The 21,934-nt window shown below is 44.1% G+C and overlaps 1 protein-coding gene across 1 annotated transcript in view; it reads left to right on the forward strand.

The window, feature by feature from the left end:
• VPS53 (VPS53 subunit of GARP complex) overlaps nt 1–21,934 on the forward strand; it is a 125,528-nt gene that overhangs the window by 12,644 nt on the left and 90,950 nt on the right. Inside the window, exon 5 of the mRNA XM_059998414.1 lies at nt 19,732–19,818. Within this exon, the coding sequence (XP_059854397.1) occupies nt 19,732–19,818 (87 nt within the window). The remainder of the gene's footprint in view (nt 1–19,731; nt 19,819–21,934) is intronic.

Consider the following 21,934-nt stretch of genomic DNA (forward strand, 5'->3'; position numbering starts at 1 on the left):
CTGTCGTAACAGAAGTGCTGATCGTGCCCTGTCTAGTCTTCTCTTACAGTGTCCGGCCTGCTCTCTTCAACAGTAATTCAGTTAGGTCGGCTGTGTGCGCCTCTCAATTCTGTTATTTGTCCTGTTTTGACATTATTTAGTATATAGCCAATTTTTTTAAATGTTCATTATGCTGCCCAGATTTTATGGGGGTAGCGTGTAGTCCTATGATCTCTCATATTCCGGTTTCCTCTAGTAGCTCACAGGTGTTATATAAGTCTTTTTCCTTTTCTCTTATATGTTTAGTTTTATCCGCTTCTCTATTTTTCCTACATTTTGTGACTTTCTTTTTCCTCTTACTCGTCATCTTCCGTTGGCCTGTTTGTAAGTAGTCTACCTTGTAGTCATCGTCAATATTTGTGTGTAGACATTTTAGTTTCCCGCAACTGATCCTATTTCCTGGCCTTGCTTGGTTCTTAGTCCTTATTGCTTTGTTTTTTGTTTATTTAGGTCTCTCCCATGAAGTGTCACCTCTCTGGCAGGTGAGGCCTGTGTAAATAGGGCCCTTAGACGTAACAAAGAGTAACAGGGTAGCCGGCCAACACTGTAGCCTCATTCTGCTCTTTCACTTTCCGACATACGTCTGGTCATGTCATCTACACAGCCCACAAACCCCTGTGGGCTCTCTACCAACTTCAATCCAAGTTCCTTTGCATGGCATTGAAGGCCTCAATCTACCTTTCCAGTTTTGTCTCCTGCTGTGACCCATCCACGCTGGAAGCCTAGTGCTCTCCCAAGCATGCCCTTTGCTTTCTGGACCTGTGCTTATGTTCTTCTTTTTGCCTAAAATGCTCTCTCTCCTCTTTTTCTTCCAGTAGCTTCACTTCAAGATCATACCCAGTTCAAACACTACTTCCTTTATGAAATTTTCTGTTTGGCTCAACAGTATATACCAAAGGAATCAGAGTTTTAGAACCCGAAGGGACTTGGAACTCATCTGGTCCACTCCTCTCATTTCACAGATGAGAAAATCGATCCCAGTATCCATCAGTTAGATGTACAGTCTCTCTGTCCACGAACTCCCACAGTCCTGCGCCCGTGTTTTTGACTTGGCTTTCGTGATCTGCTCTGACTTATCAGTGAATACATCTTGTCCCTTTGGCTCGTGTATAAGGTCCTTGAGGCAAAAGCTGTCTCTCTCTCATCTTGGCATTTCTCAGAACACATAGGCCACCTGCAATAACATTTTATTCAACTGTATTGAATATTAGGTCTGTGGGAGAGTATTTATTATTTGTAAGTAAACGAAAGCCCTCTCCCATAAAACATCATTTTGACCAGTGTGTGTGTTCTTTTAAAGATGTTTAAAGCTTGATTTGTTTATGACTAGTCCCAGCTTACTACTATTTGAAATAATAACACTACTGTTTAGTGTGTTTCCACCTATATTTAGAAAGGCTCACTAGAAACCTTGAAATACTTAAGAGAGTTTCAGGTATTTACAATTCCAAGAATGTGAAAATAAAGTGAATGATTCATCAGCACTTTCTGTTGGGTCATGCTGTGTAGATATATATATCTTTTAGTTATTTATGTTTTAACCTGTGGTCACAAACGAGCGTTATTGGAGAGGCAGGCCCAGAATTAGCCTGGAGGAAAGTCGGCCCTCCCCACCTTCACATGTTAATAGGTTACAGGTTGCTGCAGCAAAGGCAGGCCATATTTCAGAGAGCAAGACCACATTTCAAGAATGTTTAGATAGCATTTCAATCTGTGATGGAATTTGGTATCCGTCTCCTTAGCATCCAGACAGAAAGGAAGCCCAGAAGAAGTAATTGCTTTTCCTGTCATCTCCTCCATCTGTGTTTTCCAACAGCTTGTAATGCAAGCTGAAGGAGAGACTTTTTTTTTTTTTCCAGGGAGCTTTTGAGTCCTGTCCTTGTCATCTCCTAGGGGTGAGAGCCTTGCTGTCCAGCCCCAGCTGGCCGGTGGTTTGCTAAAGAGAGACTCCATTTGACTGGCATGGACTCGGGAGAATTATGGATGTTCCAAAATATTGAGTTTTTAGGTCAAGAGGCCCCAGTTTCCCCTCTTCCCTGGAACGGAGGAAAGGTTTGCTTTCAGAACTTGTTTCCGAAGCTTCTGGGGAACAACTCAGAAGGGGAGAGCAGTAATATGGGCAAAAGGAAGTTTTCCTTTTATACATTTCATCTTGATTGTGTGCGTCTTGAACAGATATGCTTTGTAATCCGTGTAAATAGGGGAAAGTGTTGACTTCACATTTGTGGTGTCTTAAAAGACGTCTTTAGCAGAAAAGTTCTTTTTGGAAAGCAGTGTTTCTGACTCAAAAATTATTTGTGGAGAGGGAGTGATTTAGAAATTGAAGACACAGTGAGTCAGTTGCTTTAGTTTCTCGAAATTTCTGAAACCCCCGCTGCCTGGTTAGCACTCTGCTGCACGTTTTGGAGAGCCTTCGATGTCGACCACCCCCTATGGGGGCAGACTTGAAGTGGTCTAGTCCGTGACCTTTTCTAACCAGAATGTGGTGCTTGTACAAAATTAATCCAGCACAGAATTCTCCCCATTTTTTTTTTTTTTTTTTTTGCGGTACGCGGGCCTCTCACCGTTGTGGCCTCTCCCGTTGCGGAGCACAGGCTCCGGACGTGCAGGCCCAGCGGCCATGGCTCACGGGCCCAGCTGCTCCGTGGCATGTGGGATCTTCCCGGATCGGGGCACGAACCCGTGTCCCCTGCATCAGCAGGTGGACTCTCAACCACTGTGCCACCAGGGAAGCCCTCTCCCCATTTTTATCTGTTGAAATCATCAGGCAAAAGCTTTAATTAAATGCCCACATGTTTGAAACTTTGTGGATGAGATGAGTCAATTCAGTAAGTACATGAGCTGATATGCTTTGAAACTTACACAGCTTCCCAAGAATTAAAATGGACAGCTTGAACAGAGGTAGAAAGAAAGGCAAATAGAGGAGTGGGTTAGAAGAAGAAAAAGTTAGCATGTGAAATTTCAAGAGTGGCCATACCTTTATCAATTCCTAGTCAGCTCACTGAGAATCGCCAAGAGAGGATCAGTCATGGGGCTTCCTTCTGGGTTTCCTTCAGTGTCTTGTGTGGAGCTCGGCTATAATTTAACTATTGCATCACAGCAAGACTAAGGTTTGGGAGAGGAAGAAAATTATTATTGCCATCTTCAGTTCTGCTCACTAAAACTTTGATTTGGAAGAAGCATTAGATAATTGTAGAACCACCTCCCACCCGGTTCAGGAATCCTTTCTATCACATCTCTGACGTTTCATTTTTCTGTTTCTGCTTGGATTCTTGCAGGGATGGGGAGCTCACTACTCTGTTGTTCCACAGGACTGTCTGTTCCAGTTTTGTACAGCTTTATTTTTATTTTTCTAATAAATTTGTTTTATTTATTTATTTATTTATTTTGGCTGATTGGGTCTTTGTTGCTGCGTACGGGCTTTCTAGTTGCAGCGAGCGGAGGCTACTCTTCGTTGCAGTGCACGTGCTTCTCATTGTGGTGGCTTCTCTTGTTGCAGAGCATGGGCTCTAGGCACGCAGGCTTCAGTAGTTGTGGCACAAGTGCTCAGTAGTTGTGGCGCATGGGCTTAGTTGCTCCACAGCATGTGGGATCTTCCCGGACCAGGGCTCGAAGCCGTGTCGCCTGCATTGGCAGGCGGATTCTTAACCATTGCGCCACCAGGGAAGTCCCCTGTACAGCTTTAATTGTAAGAAAGTTCTTTTTCTTACACCTAATTGAAATAGTAAAATAGACCTCAGTGGGGCTTCCCTGGTGGCATAGTGGTTGAGAGTCTGCCTGCCGATGCAGGGGACATGGGTTCGTGCCCCGGTCCGGGAGGATCCCACATGCCGCGGAGCGGCTGGGCCCGTGAGCCATGGCCACTGAGCCTGCGCGTCCGGAGCCTGTGCTCTGCAACGGGAGAGGCCACAACAGTGAGAGGCCCGCGCACCACAAAAAAAAAAAAGAAAGAAAAGAAAATAGACCTCACTGTAACTTCTCACTGGTCTTAGTTCTGACAGCTGGACAGGTGTAGACCTAATCCCTGTCCCTTATTATAGCTTCTAAAATTAAAAATGGATATTATGTTCCTTTCCGAGCATTCCTTTTCCTAGGCTAACCACTCTTAGTTTCTTCAGCTCTATGATATGATTTCTAGACCCTTTATCATCCTGGTTGCCTTGAAGTTTGTCAGCATCCCTCCTGGACATGGGTAGACATACTGTGTGAACATACAGTGGGACAGTTTACCTCCTTGTTCTAGAGTGGGCTTGTTAACTTGGGAACTGGGAGTTCAGGGGGGTCTTTCAACTCCCAGAAATTAATTGTAAATTTTTATATGGATAGACATATGTCTGGAGAGAAGACTCATTGATTTTTCTAGATTTTCTAAGGAGTCTGTGACACAGTTCTTCCATTACCATGGATTGGGTGACATTTTTGGCAGGTGTATCACACGGTGGGCCTCTGCTGAGCTGTCAGGTATCTGAAACTTCCAGGTCAAGAGTTGCAAACAGATGCCCACAGAGCTAAGAAAGTTACCTAAATTGGCTCTGGCAGGTCAGGACGCATCTGCGGGCACCCATTGTGGGAGTGGATGCCCTGTCTAAAGGAGAGAGCCACAGCTCATTCCTCACCCACTGTTGTCATGTCTAAGCACAGACATGGAGTTTGCCAGATCTATCAGTTTTTCAAGAGAAGCCGGAAATTTGGATTTTTACGTGACTCTCCCAATTTTTAAATGTTGGTTTAGCGTTTTTCACAAGTACTTCAAAGGCCAAACAAAACACATCTGTGGGCCAACAGTTTGCAATATCTGCAATATTTTCTTCATACGAACTGCTTTTAAACTCTCCCCTCTTCCGTTTTTTTAAGGGATTCTTTGAAATTAAGTGCTGGAGTTTATGTGTCTCGCTCTTGGTTTCATCTTGCCAGTTCTGCCTGATTGTTCCAGCCTGTTGAGACCTTCTGGAATCTTGATGACCTTCCCATTTATCATGAGCGGATTTGCCAGATGGGCCTTCTATGTCTTCATTCAAGTTGCATATGAAAAGGTTGACCAGGATGGGTTCAGAGTCATGTGGCATGCTATTAGCGACTTCTCATTTTTCTCTTCTTATCCTCATTTTAGTCAAAGTGCCAGGCCCAGGGGACAAAGGATTGTTTTTCCGGTCTTCGGTATCCGTCCAAGGCTGTGTTTCTTAATTTTTCCATGTTCTTCGTTTTCCTCAGCAAGGGAGGCTAATCATACTTGCCTTCTTCTCTTTTACGTAGAGATATCGTAAAGATTTATTAACTAAATCAGCAAAGCATGTTGCCTTCCAAGGAGAAAGTGTTCTTTGCTTTTCACCCTCAAAATTAGTATATCATCTGAGTCAGGCCTTAGAGCAAAAATAATTGTGCTCTCCAAGACCCTGAACTAGGTAGACGGACTTCACAGTACAGCACCGGTCTTCGTCATGTGGCATTATCACTTTGTAATTGTCAGCTCTCTTGCAAGACGGCTTGAATCTTCCCCTCCATCATTTCAAATATATCCTTTCTCTCATCTTTTCTTTGGGAGGAAAATGAAGCCCATCGATGGCAGAAAATAAAGGGCACTTAGTAGTAAAGGGACCAGGATTTCCCTGGTAGCGCAGTGGTAAAGACCTTGCGCTCCCAGTGCAGGGGCCCAGGTTCGATCCCTCGTCAGGGAACTAGATCCTACATGCATGCCACCACTAAGAGTTCGCATGCCACAACCAAGGAGCCGGCGAGCCACAACTATGGAGCCCACCTGCTGCAACTAAGGAGCCCGCCTGCCACAACCAAGACCTGGCACAACTAAATAAATTAATTTAATTTAATTTAAAAAATACTTTAAACTAGTAGAGGGACCATAAATAGTTTGGGGAGGGAAAAAAAAGACAACTGTCACTTGCTTCCTTCTACTGAAACATACTAAATCTGAAGCAAGTGAGCTTTTTAAAATGTAGGCTCAAATTTTTCCATTTGTGACCGAGAATGGTTAGGCATTTTTTGGTTTCTTTTAGATTTTTTTGAATTATATTTTTCAGACTGCAGACAACACTGAATGAACTTCAGCAATCGCTAAGGTGTGAGAATGGCCTGGGAGTGCAGCACGCCTTGTGATTCAGTGGGGCAGTGCTGAAGTCAGGGTGTAGTTGAGTCTTTTGCAGGGGCCAGCGCCCCTGGTTTTGACTGGGACTCTCCGCCATTCCCCAACCAGGATTTCTTCCATCGGGTGCAGAGGTCAGGGCTGGCTTGCTTTTATTTGATAAGTTGCATCCAAGTGAGTGTTCAGTTTCCCGTGCTTCTAGTGCGCTGTTGGCTGTAGTTGAGGCAAGGACTCATAGCATGTCCAGTATCGAGCACTACAGGGGCTAGGTGCGGTCGTATCACTGTACTTCATCTTTTTTACTGCCCGTGAGCCTGTATAGTGCTTTTAGGCAGAAGGACATGTCTGCTGCATATTAGAACCTCCTGCCACTTGTCCTCTAAGGTTTCTCATTTTTAGGCAATCTGTAGGGAATCCAGACAGCTATCTTCTCTCTCCTCTCTGTACAGGACTGAGCATTGCATTTGGATTCTCTAAGGATTGGGGGAATTGGACACTGTCCCTAATGTGACATTAGATGGCAGCCTGGTCAAATGAAAAAACCTGAGCCTTGGATTTAAAGTTTGGCTCCTGCCACTCTCTCTATCTGTGTGACCTTGGACAGATTACTTCTCCGAACCTCAGTTTCTTCATCTGGGACATGGAGATGATAATACCTACTTCAGGGTGGTGGGGATTCGAGTTAACTAATTAAAAACACCAAGCACAACATCAGGCTCAGTCCTGTTTAGCAAATGGCCGTAATACTGCTGCTGCTGGTTATGAGGTAACCATTGGATTATCCATGTTCCTAATTCTGCGCATCCAGGCATTTCTCAAGTTCCGGTGGCTTTTCCATCAGCTCCACTCCTTTCCATCCCTACTGCCCTGCTTTGAAGCACCTGTAGGTTTCCTTGCTCTGAAAGCCTCCTTACTGTCCCCTGGTGTGCTGTTCTTTGTGAATGGAAGTCGCAGCACAGCTTACCTGAGGCCCAGAATTGTTGCATCAGAGGTAGTGAAAGGATCTGTTCTCTTGTTCTGTCCTTAAGACTTACCTCAGACATTTGCCAGGCTGCCCCTCACTCAGAGTTTTAAGGCTTTAGAGAGGTGGGTTCAGGCAAGGGTGAAGGTTATCAAGTCTTCTAGCCTTTCCTACAGTGCCCGTTAATTTCCTGCACATCTGCACCCCAAAGGGAGGCTCTTTCTGGTCTCCCCATCTGCCTGCAGGTTTTCTCACGAGCACCCGGTGCAGATCTTGGAAACGAGCCTGAGAGGGGTGCAAACTGCTGACTATGCAGTTCCCAGAGGTTCCACGCTGTTGCACTAGCCCCACACTTGGCCCTTAGCAATTTGTTAAAAACCATAGTTGATTCCTTCCTGTCCGCTGGGATAGCATCTGCATCTTCCTCTTAGGCTCTGCCACATATGAAACAGTGCTTGGGTGTCCCCATCTCTTGGATTTCAGGAGACCTGGTTGCCTTCAGCTCTCTGATGGGTTCAAGAAATGTTGTGATTTTGCTGTTTATTTTTTTTCTCATTGTTAATGTTAGAGCAACACTCGAGCTTTCTGCATCTTGGGCAAAGGCACAACTGACCAGTGGATTTTCATGTAACATAGTATCAGAAGTTCAGTAATAAGATTTCAGATTCCACATTGCAACCAATCTTTAAGAATCTAGCACTCTTCCTCAAAAAACTTAAAGTAGAACTATCATATGATCCAGCAATTCCACTCCTGGGTATATATCTGAAGAAAATTAAAACACTAATTCGAAAAGATACGTGCACCCCAATATTCATAGCTGCATTATTTACAATAGCCAAAATATGGAAGCAACATAAGGTATCCATTGACAGATGAATGGATAAAGAAGATGTGATATATATATATATATATATATATATATATATATGGAATGGAATATTAGTCCTGAAAAAAGAATGAAAAATTGCCATTTGCAACAACATAGATGGACCTGGAGGATATTATACTTAGTGAAATAAGTCAGAGAAATACAAATACTGTGTGTTATTACTTATATGTGGAATCTAAAAAATGATTGAATATAAGGAAACAGAAACAGACTCACAGAGTGGTTACCAGTGGGGAGCGGGAAAGGGAAGGAGCAAAATAAGGGTAAGGAATTAAGAGGTACAAACTACTATGTGTAAAATAAGCTACAAGGATATAGTGTACAGCACAGGGAATGTAGCCAATATTTTATAATAACTTTTAGTGGAATATAATCTATAAAATTTCTGAATCACTATGTTATACACTTGAAACTAATATTCTAAATTTTATGGAGTATAATCTATAAAATTTCTGAATCACTATGTTACACATTTGAAACTAATGTAATATTGTAAACCAACTATAGTTTGATTAAAAAATTTTAAAAAGAATCTACCACTTTCCAAGTTTTGATGTAGTTTCAAAAAGGATTATCAGTAAGTACCTGAAAAGGATATTAAAATATTTCTTTCTTTTCTAACTGCAAATCTGTGTGAAGCCAGATTTTCATCATGTTTTTCAACTAAAACAACTTATCACAACAGATTCAATACAGAAGCATATATGAGAGTCCAGGTGGCGTCTATTAAAGCAGACACTAAAGATATTTGCAAAGTCACAGAGACGATGCCGCTCTCTCAAGAAATTTGTTTGGAGGAAATAGAGTTATTTTTCATAAAAACATGTTATTTGTGTTAACATGTAATGGGTTTATTATTGTTATTTTTAAATGGATTAATAGATAAATTTTTTTTAACTTCTCAGTTTTAATTTCCAATATGGTATAGCTATAACCCACATAAAATCTCTTTGGGGCCCTCAGTAATTTCCAAAAGTATCAAGGGATCCTGAGATAAAAATTTTTAGAAATACTCTTTCTGAATAATATTTCAGTGTTCAATACGTAGGAATGGCAGGCAGTTCGTTCTTGATTTTAGTGACTCTAATTAGTGTATTTGTTCATTCACTCCTACAGAAAGTCAGTGCTTTCTCCATGCTGGGCTCTCTTCTAGGCACTGGCGATAATGCAATGAACAGAGCCAAGACCCTTCTCCTCTAGAGCTGACACCAAGTGTGAAGGTCTCTCGTTTCCAAATTCTCTATTAAGGACTTATCCTCATGACCTTGGTTCACTAAGCCTGTTTGCCAGAAAAGAGATGTTGAATTTTATCATATGCCTTTCCGTCTTCTTCTGATAGGAGCATATGGTTTTTCCATTTGATGATTAGCTTAGTTTTGTTTTGTTTTTAATATTTAACCCACCTTAAATACCTGCTGAGTCACAGTGTATTGTCCTGGTATGTATATCTGGGATTTTCATTCCTGTTCAAAAACTTCATTCCTTTTTCACAACTGAGTAATACTCCATTGCATGTGTACACCACATTTTGTTTATCCATTCATGTGTTCATGGACGTGAGCAATGCCATAATGAACACTGACATACAAATATCTGAGTCCCTGCTTTCAGTTCCTTTCAGTATATACCTAGGGTGTGGAATGGCTGGATCATATGGTAATTTTTAATCATTTCAATATTTAATCTCCTTCACATTAAATGGAAATGGAGACTTTTTTCCATATTGTTCTGAACTTTAATATATTCTTCCTCTAGACAAGCCTGTTTTGTCTTCATTTAATCCATACAGACGATGTGTTTCAGATTAGTTACAGGCTTAAGTTTTTGTGTTCAGTACCTAATAATAATACTGCTGCCTTCTCTGAAAAAGAAAACTACCATGATGATTTCTTTTAGTTAGCATGTCCAGCATTTGGACTATTTCCTTCCTGACCTTAGAAACACATCAAGTCCCTCTTGTGTGCAACATGATTATTGAAAATGGTTTTAGGAAAATAGTATTGCCAAGGAGGAACACTGAAGTGTATTATTCTTCTGAGCCATCTCCATGTACATTGGCACTCTACAGGAGCCAACAAAGAAGGTCAAGCATAACTTTTGCCATCTGCTTGTTCCCATGTTAAGGGCAGTCACAAGTTTAAACTACAGTCTCTGCATCTAAAGAGGAAAATGCTATTCATCACGACTGTAGCTGCTCTGGCTGTTACCCAGGTTACTCTTGCTTTTGACTGCTGGTTGTTAGTGATGGAAGGAAAATTCCACCCTTAGTTTGAGTTTGCCCGTGAGAAAAATTCCAGTATTGCTGCTGACAAGGTGAAGCTTTCTGGGTTTTAGATCCTTGACAGGGGAAGTCATCCAGGTGTGTTTGAACAATGGATGGGAATTTGAAACTATGTTACTTCATGTAAGAACTTGACCTCCTTTTTTCTCTCCCTTCTCTCATCCATGGAAATACAGAATTTAGAGTAGCATGAATTCAATTCTGTGGTGGTTCTGTCAACATTTCCATTCATAAATCCCTATTTTCAGGAGTCTGTAACATGGCTGTAAAATGTCCTTCACTCTAATTTGGACTCTAAGGTCTCCTCTGGAAGGAGATTCGTTTTGCCAAACCAGAGATAATGCCTTTTTAGTCTGTTTTGGTTTGGTGTTCTATAGTTGTCTAAATCAAAGCTCTAAAATATACAAGACACGGTCATTCAGATAGCATTGGATCACATGCCAGGATTTCTGATTTTTGTTTCCATGGTACATTGTGGACCCTCTGAGCAGATGCTGTGTTCACCTCTAGGCATTGTATGTGACACCTAGAATTTGCATGTTGGGCAAACTACATGAGTGTCACTCTCATAATGGCCCCCAACCAGAAGGGGGATGTTTCTTCTACAGATATACTTAAAGATAGGTAAATCTGATGGTCCAAATACCATCTTCTGTAAAACAGAAGAGGTGAATTGAGGAGTCTTTACCCCATCTCCGACCTAGTTACTCACCCTTGTCTTCTTGTCATACTTCTGAACTCTTCTTGTTCTCAGTCACATGAGAACAGTAGGGACAGAGAGCCAACTGTTATTGATATAATATCATTTATGTTAAGCCACGTGCTATACTTTTTTTTTTCATCGAATACTTGGAGATTCTGATATTTGGAGATTTTGGTTTCTGGATTAGCATCTTGTGGTCCAGTTCCAATACACTTGTCAGCCCTGTAATTACCCAGATCTCTAGAATGAAGAAGGTACTGCTGGAAGACTCATGTGTCATTCTTTATTGATTCACTATAAGCAGAGACACATTTTGAGTTGCTTAGGCAGAAGGTACATTTTGATTTGTTTGTCTTAATATATAGTGCTTATGTTTTATTACAATATAAATACGTTTATCTTGGGGAATGCCCTGGTGGTCCAGTGGTTAGCACTCAGCACTTTCACTGCCAGGGCCCCTGTTTGATCCCTGGTCAGGGAACTAAGATCCCATGAGCCGTGAGGTGCAGCCAAAAAAAAAAACCCCCCAAAAACAAAACAAAACCAAAAAAGCAAATAAACATGTTTATCTTACGTTCTGCAAAACATTGTTGCATCGATTACTTAATCCTCACAAAGATGTGAATTAGGCCACATAGATGTTATTCTCCCAATTTTACAGATGTAGGAACAGGCTCACACAGGTTCTGTGACTTGCCCCAAATTACACTGGGTGAGCTAATCACAGGTCCAGATTTTCTGATCTGGCCTTACCTGTGTACACCAAATTCTCTTTTGAAACAGGGACAAACTTTAAAAGCAGATTTGGGAGCCACTTTTTTTCCACTGCAGCACCTGGAAAGTTAACTGGTTCACAAGGGAATCCAAACAGTGACAGTGACTGTGGCCTCCTTAACCAGCTGGGCCCCTCTCAGCATGAAGAGAGGAACTCCAGGAGGGAAGGAGAGAACTGAGCACCTGTGGTCCTGAACACGTGGGACCCGATCCTGAAGGGAAGTGAAACAGGAAGAGAAAGTCATCCAGATGAAACCCCAAGGCGGGCCGTAGCCTGAAGGGCTTTGGCACAGGAGGTGTCTCTGCAAAGCAGCTGAAGGAGCATCCAGAAGTCAACCCCAGATGAAGCCCTGAATCAAAACCCGTAACACAGATGAGAGTTACTGAGTGACTGCAGTGGGGCATTTGAATTTCACTTGGCAGCTGGGAAGTCCTAGCTATTTGCGGGAGATAGTCCTTTGTTAAACTCAGGCAGATTGTTCCTTTAAATGTGCCCCCATCTTCTACAGTATTGCATTTCTGTACCTTCTATTCAGCAAAGCAACTGAGACTCTTGCTTGAATTTTTCCTTCTCCGACTCCATTTGGAGTTGTTGCTTTAAATGCGCTCATCGTCAGGGGTTGCATTTCATCAAAGGAGGCTGTGCTTGAGTGCATTACCCCCTCCCCGCTATTTCAGGAGGAACAGATTTTAAGTTACAGGTGATAACAGGAATAAGCAGAACTTTAAAATCTAAATGTTTAGTCTTGTTTGGGTACTGCTGAATTTGTGTCCCAGCCCTGTCTTACAATTTTAATTTCTGGCTTGTTTCCTAAAAACAATAAAAATGAACTCTTTGGTTCACATTTTCAGTGGATGTGGTTTGCAGACATCGTAAATTAAAGTAACAGGTGGAACAGAGCATTTTAACAAATAAGGTGAAAATTACTCCTTTTGCCCTTTATATTCTTTTGGTTCACAAACTTGGAAAGAAATCTGTGCTTTAAATAAAGCCCCTTTATACTCAAGGTTTCTGAATGGGCTAAGGAGGAATTAACGTTAGCACCAATGCTTTGCCTCTGATGGGTGCCCGTCTGGCATTTGACCGGGGCTGCCAGGCCTGGAAGGTACCTAGTGTGTTCAAGGACACAGAGAAGCGTGATGCTGTGCACATGCAGCCGTCCATGGCGGTGAGATCCCTGGAGCCTCTGCTCCTGTTTAGCACCATTGTGGGGAATGGGCTGCGTTGTTTTTATTGCTGAGAGTTCTTAAAGCACCTCTGCTCTAGCCGGGGATGCCTTGTTTCCATAGCAACAGCTCTCAGTGGTACCAGGCTAGCCAGTAGTGTCAAAAGAAGGGACATTCCGTAAATAGAGGCTATTTACCCATAGGTGTCTGCCTTTAGTGGATGTCACAGGGCGCTTTGTTCAGGGCTCATCAGATGTGGTCGCCCTCAGCAACATTTTTGCGGAGTCCTTTGCTTTCCAAATGATCCTGGCATTCATACTTCTTTCTGTCGTTCTCATCTTGTAGTTATTTGTTTCTCGCGTATCCCTCACAAGCTCTTTAAAGATGTGTCCCCATCTGCGAACGTTTTCTCTCCGTATCTAGCTTAGTGCATATAGTAGGCACTCACTTTTTGTTGACGGGGCGAACAAAAGATTGAAACTTTTTTTTCCCCTGGAGAATGGCTCATTTACAACATGGTTCAAGGAGACCACCCTCCGATCCATGAGCCACTCTTGTGTGTGTGCCTGCCGATGTTGAACTTAACCAGCCTATTGGCAAAGCTCTAAAATACGGATCGACAACCTTTGGTTCTCAGAGGGACAGTCTCATCTGAAAGGTCACACTCTATCTGGGAGATCTGGGAATAATATTAATAATTACCATTTAGTAAACCCCTTCTGTGAGCTGCATCCTCCGTCAGGATTCTCTCGACTGCAGAAGACAAAAGCCCAGCTCAAACTGGTTTAGGCAAAAGGGGGATTACTTGGAAGCCTCTTGTGTCTTGTTTTGAACAGTCAGTCTGTGAAGGAGTAGTTTCTCAGCTGGGCTTTTCAAACAGCGGAAGGTGGCCCTGGAATACAGCTCTGGGTCTTTCTGTCTGTGTCTCTCTCTGGGAGTCGGCTTCATTGTCTCTACCTGGAGACCAGCTACTATCTACCCTAATTTCACATCGTGGGGATGCCACCACCAGAGAGAGAGAAACTTTGTTTCCCAATTCGTTCTGGAAAATCACAGAAAAGCTCCAGGTGGCCCAGCTTAGGCCTGGACTGCCTCTGGGACAGCGACTCAGAACACAGTGAGAGGAAGACTCCCAGGAGGAAGGCAGTACTGAGTAAACAGTACCCAAGGTGTTTACTGCTAAGCCCTGTTTTCCTAACAACAAGTCTCTGGGTTGGGACTATTGTCCCTGTTCTAGAAATGGTGAGTCTGCGCCTCCTAGAGGTTAACTGGCTTACCAGAGATCACACAGTAAGTGGCAAGGCCGGCATTCGAATCCCAGTCTGCTGGTTCAAAAAACCCCTGCTTTTTACTAAAACAGTACATTGTTTTTCCAAATAATAGGAAGGGAACCGGCAGACAGATGTAAAGTTGGACCACAGAAATGATAGCAGAATAAGTGGGAAAATATCGTTTTCTTCCCAGTAACCTTGAATATTAGCACCTTATTTTTTTTCAAAGAACAGAATGCCATGTTAGTTCTTCTGAAAATGAGCAGCCTCTTCCTCCTTCCTGTAGTGGCAGCAAATGGGATCTCAGTTTTCAATCTCTTAAAGGCTGCCCGTGGACTCACAGGATAAAGGCAATATAATTCTCTCATAGAGCAAACTGCAAAGTTCGATGCGTCTAAGAGCCAGAGGGGATGTTAATTTCTCAAGGCATTTCCATTGGCTCGGATCCGCTCTATCTACACAGGTGGCTGACACAGTGCTGGGGAGAAAAAAGAGATGAAAGAAGAAGAAAGCAGTGGGGTCTGTGCCAGGTTCCATGCTGCTTATCTTCTGCGCACGTGACCTAGTGTGGCTTTGGTAGCCTGTTCAGAGTCTGCTTCAGGAGGCAAGGAAAATTAAGAAGAATGGTTACAGTTAATGATGCACAAAAATACAGAGATAGCATAATTGGTTCTGCTGAGTCTTCTGGGTCAGCTCGGTGGGTCGCCTTGCATCCCATGATTGCAGGATTTGAGTTAGTAAAGAGGACGACCACTGCCTCCTAATAGCACCCTCGCATGCAGGCTGCAGCCACGCTCCAGTGCTCGATTCAGAAACTCCGGTAAGGGTGGGTTGAAAGCAGACATTTTTGGGTGATTAGTTCTGTTTTTAATCCACATACAGCCTGGAATGGAAAAGTAGCCACATTTCATTTTAAAGAGTGTCCAGGGACAGTGCCAGAATCTTTCTTTCAGCACATTTTCTGATTAGCTAGGTATAAAAGTATTTTAGTGTTACTTAAAAATAAAATCTTAACCTTTTATAGGTCTTATGATTTTTCCAATTACAAAACAGTCCTCTTCCTGTGTGATTGATTTTTAGACATTAGATATCAAATGTTAGGGTGTGTGTTGAGAATGGACTTGCTGACGGAATGAATGCTTCAGAAGAACCTTTTTGACTCTGGAAAGTGAATTATATTAAATTTTCTCTACTTCAGTGCATTGTTATAACAAGTGAAAGTATTCCAGCCTGAAAAAAAAAATCTGGCAGACAGTTTGTCTTTCTTTAAGACTGTGAAATGTAAGATTGTGTGAGTCTCACTTGTTTGCTGAAAGAAAAAAGTGGTACCTTGAGCAGAGACAACTCTGGTAGGATGCCAGATGGAGAGTAAGAGAAAAATAGGGATAGAAACCCTTTCTCTGAGAAAGGATCGTGGAAACTTCTTCAGCCCTGAGATCTAAGTATAGAACTGGCCCTTTTTGCCTTTCTTAGCTGAATGTCATGTGTCTTAGAGTGTTTGGCCAGAACATGATGGCTACAATCCCATCAGCACATCCTTATACCATGACATGACCAGCAAGATCACAGAATTTCATGCAAGCTGTGCCCCAGAAGGTGCGCAGTTGCCGGCAAGGGCCTCTGTAGTGCTTTTCCGTGCCACGAGGCAACATGTTTTAGAAGGTTCCGGGGGGTTAGAATTTACTCACCCCTGGCAGCGTCAGGAGCCTTAGATTCCACATTAGCCAAATAGGTAACAGTTGCAGAAAGTGTGATGCCGTGTTTTTGAACCACTGCTTACAGTTGTGCCTGGAGTTAGGGAAAGCCATGGGTGTCATCCTACCTCATCCAGAACAGTAGCCTCAGCACTGCTACTCTTCTGAGAAGTGCCCCACGATGTTTTTTTTTTTGTTTTTTTTTTTGCGGTATGTGGGCCTCTCACTGTTGTGGCCTCCCACATCCGTCGCGGAGCACAGGCTCCGGACGCGCAGGCTCAGTGGCCATGGCTCACGGGCCCAGCCGCTCCGCGGCATGTGGGATCTTCCCGGACCGGGGCATGAACCTGTGTCCCCTGCATCGGCAGGCGGACTCTCAACCACTGCGCCACCAGGGAAGCCCCCCCACGATGTTTTTAATCTGTTGGCACATGTTTGTCGAGTTCCAGCTGTGCTCCAGCTTTGGTTAGATGCTGTAGTTGAGGTGATCATATGATTTATCATCAGAGTCACTTTTGGAGTGAGAAGGAGCTAGTGGTGATTATACTGAGACAGTACTTATCAGCTGGGCCTGTCATTCTGGCCAGCAGAATGGGCAATTGCCTGAACTATAGGGGATTTAAGAGTGCCATTCATATCCTTGGGCCACACTCTAAAGGGTACTTACAGCCCCGTTAGAGAGCTGGTACTTAAACAGTAAACAATTCAAGAACATTATAAAAAAGTCCTTCTCTTCCGAAACTGTCCCATTACCCACCCCCTACCCCCCCAATCAATTTCTCCTCTTCTTGTGTACTCTCTTGTCTTCTCACAATAAAAGCTTCTTGAAAAAATAGTCTATACCAGGAGTCAGCAAGCATTTTCTATTAAGGACCAGGTAGTAAGTATTTTAGATTTTATATGCCATCTGGTCTCTGGCAACTACCCATCCCTGCTGTTACGTGGAGCAAGTGGCCACAGACAATTCCTAAATGAACGGGATTGTGTGATCCAAGCTGTCATTGTTTACAGAAACAGGTGGCACACTGGGCTTGGCCCCGAGGCCATCATTTGCTGGCCCCTGCTCTCACACGCACTGTCTCCACTGGAATCACTCTTGTCAAGGTCATCAGTGACTTCCCTGGTGTCCAGTTTGGTGGTCATCCTCTGTCCTAATCTTACGTGAATTTTCAACAATGTAAGACATAATCACTCTTTTCCTCTTCCTTCCAACACTTTTGTTTGGCTTCTGTGACACCATAGTCCCTGATTTTCTCTCCTGTCACTGGTGGTTTTTCTCTTGCATCTTTCCTCCCTCCTTTTTTCTCTTAGACTGCTGAACATTGGAGTGTCCAAGGGCTCAGCCCTGGGCCATCTTCTCTTCTCTTCTTTTCTCTTCTGTCTGTACCCTCTTCCTAGGTGATTTTTAGTCCTACAGACTTAAGTGTCATCTATAAGCTGATGACTTCTGAATTTCAATTTCTCTCTTCCAAGCTCCAGACTCATATGTCCATCTTGATATCTCCACTTGATATATATGTATGTATCCCTAGGTGCAAACATGCATTTGCCCAGGCTGGTCAAAAGCCCTGGAAATAGACCTAATATCTGTGTAGCTTTCAACACCTATTATGTCATTGAGTCTTCCCAACAACACCTGAAGTAGGTGGCATCGTCACCACTTTGCAGATGAGGAAACTGATCCCTAGAGAGGTTGCCCTGCTGGTATGTGACAGCAGAGACAGACCTCAAACTCCTGCCTTCTGGCTGGAAAGTGGAGGGATTTCTCACTGCACCACAACTGTTTTGGGGGTGCTGAATCTGGGAGTGAGGGAGGCAGGATGGTAGGAAGCAGAGAGGAAGCAGCTGCTGAGTGAGGCACCCTCTTGGGAGGGAATGGGTTTGAGAGGGGCTGCTCAGTGAGGCCCAATTCCGTTCCATCGCCCCTTTTGATTGGTTACTACTCTTCAGGTAAAACTTCCCGGGTTACGGATTTTGGTCTCTGATAGCAATGCCAACTGTTGTTCTAAGACCAAACCTTCTGATGATTAAAATACCTCTGTCCAGGTGAGAGAAATGACAAGTATAAAAGCTTCTTTGCTCCCCAGCCTTGGTAGATATAAGTGAAGCGATCCAGCAGAGCAAACGCCCACTCCCTGCCTGTCCCAGGAGGTGGTGTGAGCCGCTGTTTATTCGACTAGCATCACCTCAGACTTGGCAACAAACGGGTAAAGGAAGCCATAACATAGTCACACGCAGAAGCTCGGTATCCTTGTCCCCAGGCGTGAAACCCCTGCAGATCCCAGAGATGAAGAAGGTCGGAAGAGAGCTCTGTCTGGGACTGAGCCACACACAGAGCGAGGAGCTGCAGGGGAAGGAAGGAGTCCCAGCATCAGGAGAAGTGGGCCTCCCGGAAACCTGGGAAAGACAGGGAGATACAATCCCTCCTTCCAACAAGGAAGGAACTTCCTGCAGCGGAAGCAGACTTAAGTTTGCTTTTTGAGCATGTTTTTCAGCCATAAAGAAAACGTGTTAGTTCATAGTCTAGAGGTAGCTCTTCTGCTGGGTTCTACTGAAGGCGGAGGTTCAAATACCTCTGTCAGGGCTTTTGACTTTCTCCCCAAGTCGCAGCTTTACTGTCCTCTTTCCTCTGTCAGGGTGTCCTCAGGGAGGCTGGCTATTTCCCCCCTGCAGGCACAGGTGGCCACACACAGCTCTAGGGCGATGCTGGCCTTGTCATTACATTTACAAAGCGTTCGGGAAGCCATGTTAGGGCAGGCCACTCTTTTTTTTTTTTTTTAATTATTATTATTTTTTTGATGTGGACCATTTTTAAAGTCTTTACTGAATTTGTTGCACTATTGCTTCTGTTTTGTGTTTTCGGTTTTGTGGCCGCGAGGCATGTGGGATCTTAGTGCCCTGACCAGGGATCGAACCCACATCCCCTGCATTGGAAGGTGAAGTCTTAACCACTGGACCGTCCGGGAAGTCCCCAGGCCACTCTTAAATCCAAAATAAAGTGCGTTCAATGAAATAAAGTGGGAGTTCTTTTGGCTGCTGCCTCTTTCACCAGTACATGTGTTCTTCACGTGTGCGGCTGAGCGCCCTCTCCCCTCCCCTAATACTGCTTCCCAGACTCACGCAATTACCACTGTGGGTTGTAATGCTTTTAATGGGTGGCATCCATCTTTGTTGGTTTTTATTTCAGTGGAAACATTTAGCTCACCGTTAGGTGTAAGTATTCCTTTCTAACTTCATTTCATTGGTTTCCAAGTGGGGTACTTACAGATGTCGTTAAGGTCTGCCCACAATTTTGGAGTCCCCATGTGCAGCTGTGACTGTTTTTTTTTTTTGATGGCATCATCTTCTGGAACTCTCAAAACCCAGAGCTTCCCCTACCCCCAACTTTGAGCCACCTATGTCTCTCTTCAGGGTTTTGAAGGTTACTGCATACGTGCACACACACACACACACACACACACACACACACACACACACATATACACACAGATGTGCATGTCTTATTTATTTGTTTTCATCACTGATGACAGTGATGTCATCAGTGTAGTAATCACTGATACAGAGGGAAATATGTGTAGTAATTATGTGTAGTAATCACTGATACAGAGGGAAATAGTTTAGTTTTTAAATTAAAACTTTATGATGCCACTTGGCAAGAGCTCTGAGTGTTTATTTGCCTGTATCCAAATGGTGGACTCCCTCTGCCTCTGCTGCTTCGGCCTCAGGTCTGGTAAAATTGTCAGTGCAAGTGCAGCGAAGCAAGAGAGCTTTAGGCATTTTCTTCTGAGGCTGCACTTGATCACAGTGTAGGGACCGGTGCTGCCTTGTTTTTCATTTATGCTCTTATTCTAGGCACTTGAAGAGGCCCAGAAAGCGATTCAGCAACTCTTTGGAAAAATCAAAGACATCAAGGACAAAGCAGAAAAATCGGAGCAAATGGTGAGTTCCGGTCTCTTCCGGACATTTTTGCGCCGGAAGAGGAAGTTGGCTTCTCGTCCAGTCACACTAGTCAATAGACTTGTTCTCCCTCTTCCTGCCAAGCACAGCGCCCACGTCTCCAGTGCTGGCCCTGGGACGACGTCCATTCAGGAGGTGCCGCTAGACATGCAGTGACTCACTGTCTCTGCTGCCCTGTATTTGCAGCCCTGTTTTTAAACAGGGAAAGTTCTCTTCTTCTCCTTTCCTCAAAATAGTTTCCTAGTCATTTTGGATTCCTTTCTCTAGCATTTGTTTATATCACGTGTTTCTCAGTTCAGATGTATGACATGTAACTTGGCATTGCTTGAAAACTGGACCTGGATCTGGGAGGTGGGCCGCATCCTGCCTGTGATACGTGCTGAGGGGCTTGATTAAGCTCTCCCTCTACGCAGTGCTGCCCTCGGGTGATGTGTTCAGGGACCTCCACCGACCGAGAGGCCCGCCAGTTTCTTCCACTCTTAATAAGAATAGTAACTACCTCAAAGGGATGTTGTAAGAATTAAACGTATGAAGAGCACAGAGCATAGTACTGGGCTGGGGTTAATGAACGAAAGCTATTATTAATGTCATTCTTTTCCCCCTACTCGTTTTGGTTATAAAAACACCTAAACCCTCCCAGACTTCTCTGCCTACATCTTATTATAATCTACTCAGGAACAGATCCGAGGTCACACTCCCATGGACCCTTCCGTTCTCTTCAGTGGCCATTTGGCAAGACTGGACAGGCTGTGGAAGGTGGCGGGGGCGGGCCTGGCTTCAGCGGAGGGCATGGGGCGGTGGGGTGGGAGAGGGGACAGTTGGATACCATTAGTGAGCAGCATGGCCTCTGACGTCAGACCGCCTGCCTTCAGATCCACCCTCTCTCCTTCCTCCCTGGGGGCCTTAAGCAAGTCACTTACCCCCTCTGTACCTCAGCTGCCTCTCTGTGAAGTGGAGGTAATATTTGTGTGTACATCACAGAATTGTGGAGGTTCATGAGCACTTAGGATTCTGATCTGCTAGTCTGGACCACGCTCCCTCTGGAAGCTGAGGGGGGATGCAATAACAGTCTGAGTAGACCGCTCCTAACGCCAGTAGATGTTTTATTTTAAAGCAGTCTGGGACTTCCCTGGCGGTCCAGTGGTTAGGACTCTGCGCTTCCAATGCAGGGGGCGTGGGTTTGATCCCTGGTCGGGGAACTAAGATCCCATAAGCCGTGTGGTGTGGCCAAAAAAAAAAAAAAAAGCAGTCTGCTTCCCCAGACGGTGCTTTGCTAAAGGGAAGAAGAGGATATTTGTGGAGCTCTTTCACTGTGCCAAGCACTGTGCCCGTTCCTTTATACAAGTGATCTAACTTTGCCCTCACAACAGCCTTACGAACTCGGTTTTACTCTCATTATTATTTTTATGATTGACCGTTTTATCAGTGAGGAAACTGAGACTCGGTGAGGCTGAGCCACTTGGTCTAGGACACCGAGTCGGTGAGTGAAAGAGCCGAGATTCAATCTGAGAACTGTCTGACTCCCAAACCTGCCATGTCCTGTTCTGTCCTTTTTTGGCTGCCCAGGGGTAACAGTTAAGGTAAATTAACGACCAGCATTCTGTTTTGCGAACCGGTCAGGCGAACCGGTGTGGCCTGAGCACCACTTGCGTGAGCTGCCATTAAGGGCTTTATTTGGGGAATAACAAGAAGTTGGGTTTGTCTAGGGAAGCACAGGGTGTGTGATGGGGAGAGATGGGGAACACTGGGAGTGAAGGGACCAGTGAGCTCGGGTGCAAAACAGCGAGGGCCCGGAGGAGGAGCAGAAGGGACAGAGTCTTGAGATGAGGCAGAGGAAGAATGTTCCGGATTTAATGACTGACTAATGATGCAGGACCTGCAGGAATGAGAAGACTGGTAGATGACGCTGACTTTTAACACAGTAGTTGAAGACCCCTGATGCTAGTGCTGGAGCTAAGGAACCCAGGAAGAAGTACAGGGATTTTTTTTTTTTTTTGATGGGAAAGAGAATGATGATTTATTTCAGAGTTGGAAGGGTAATTAGATTATAAGGCCGAACTCCTATATCTAGTTTATTATATCAGTCTTGATCGTCTCT

The sequence above is a fragment of the Delphinus delphis genome, chromosome 19 (assembly GCF_949987515.2).
Source record: "Delphinus delphis chromosome 19, mDelDel1.2, whole genome shotgun sequence".
NCBI classification, from domain to species: Eukaryota; Metazoa; Chordata; class Mammalia; order Artiodactyla; family Delphinidae; genus Delphinus; species Delphinus delphis.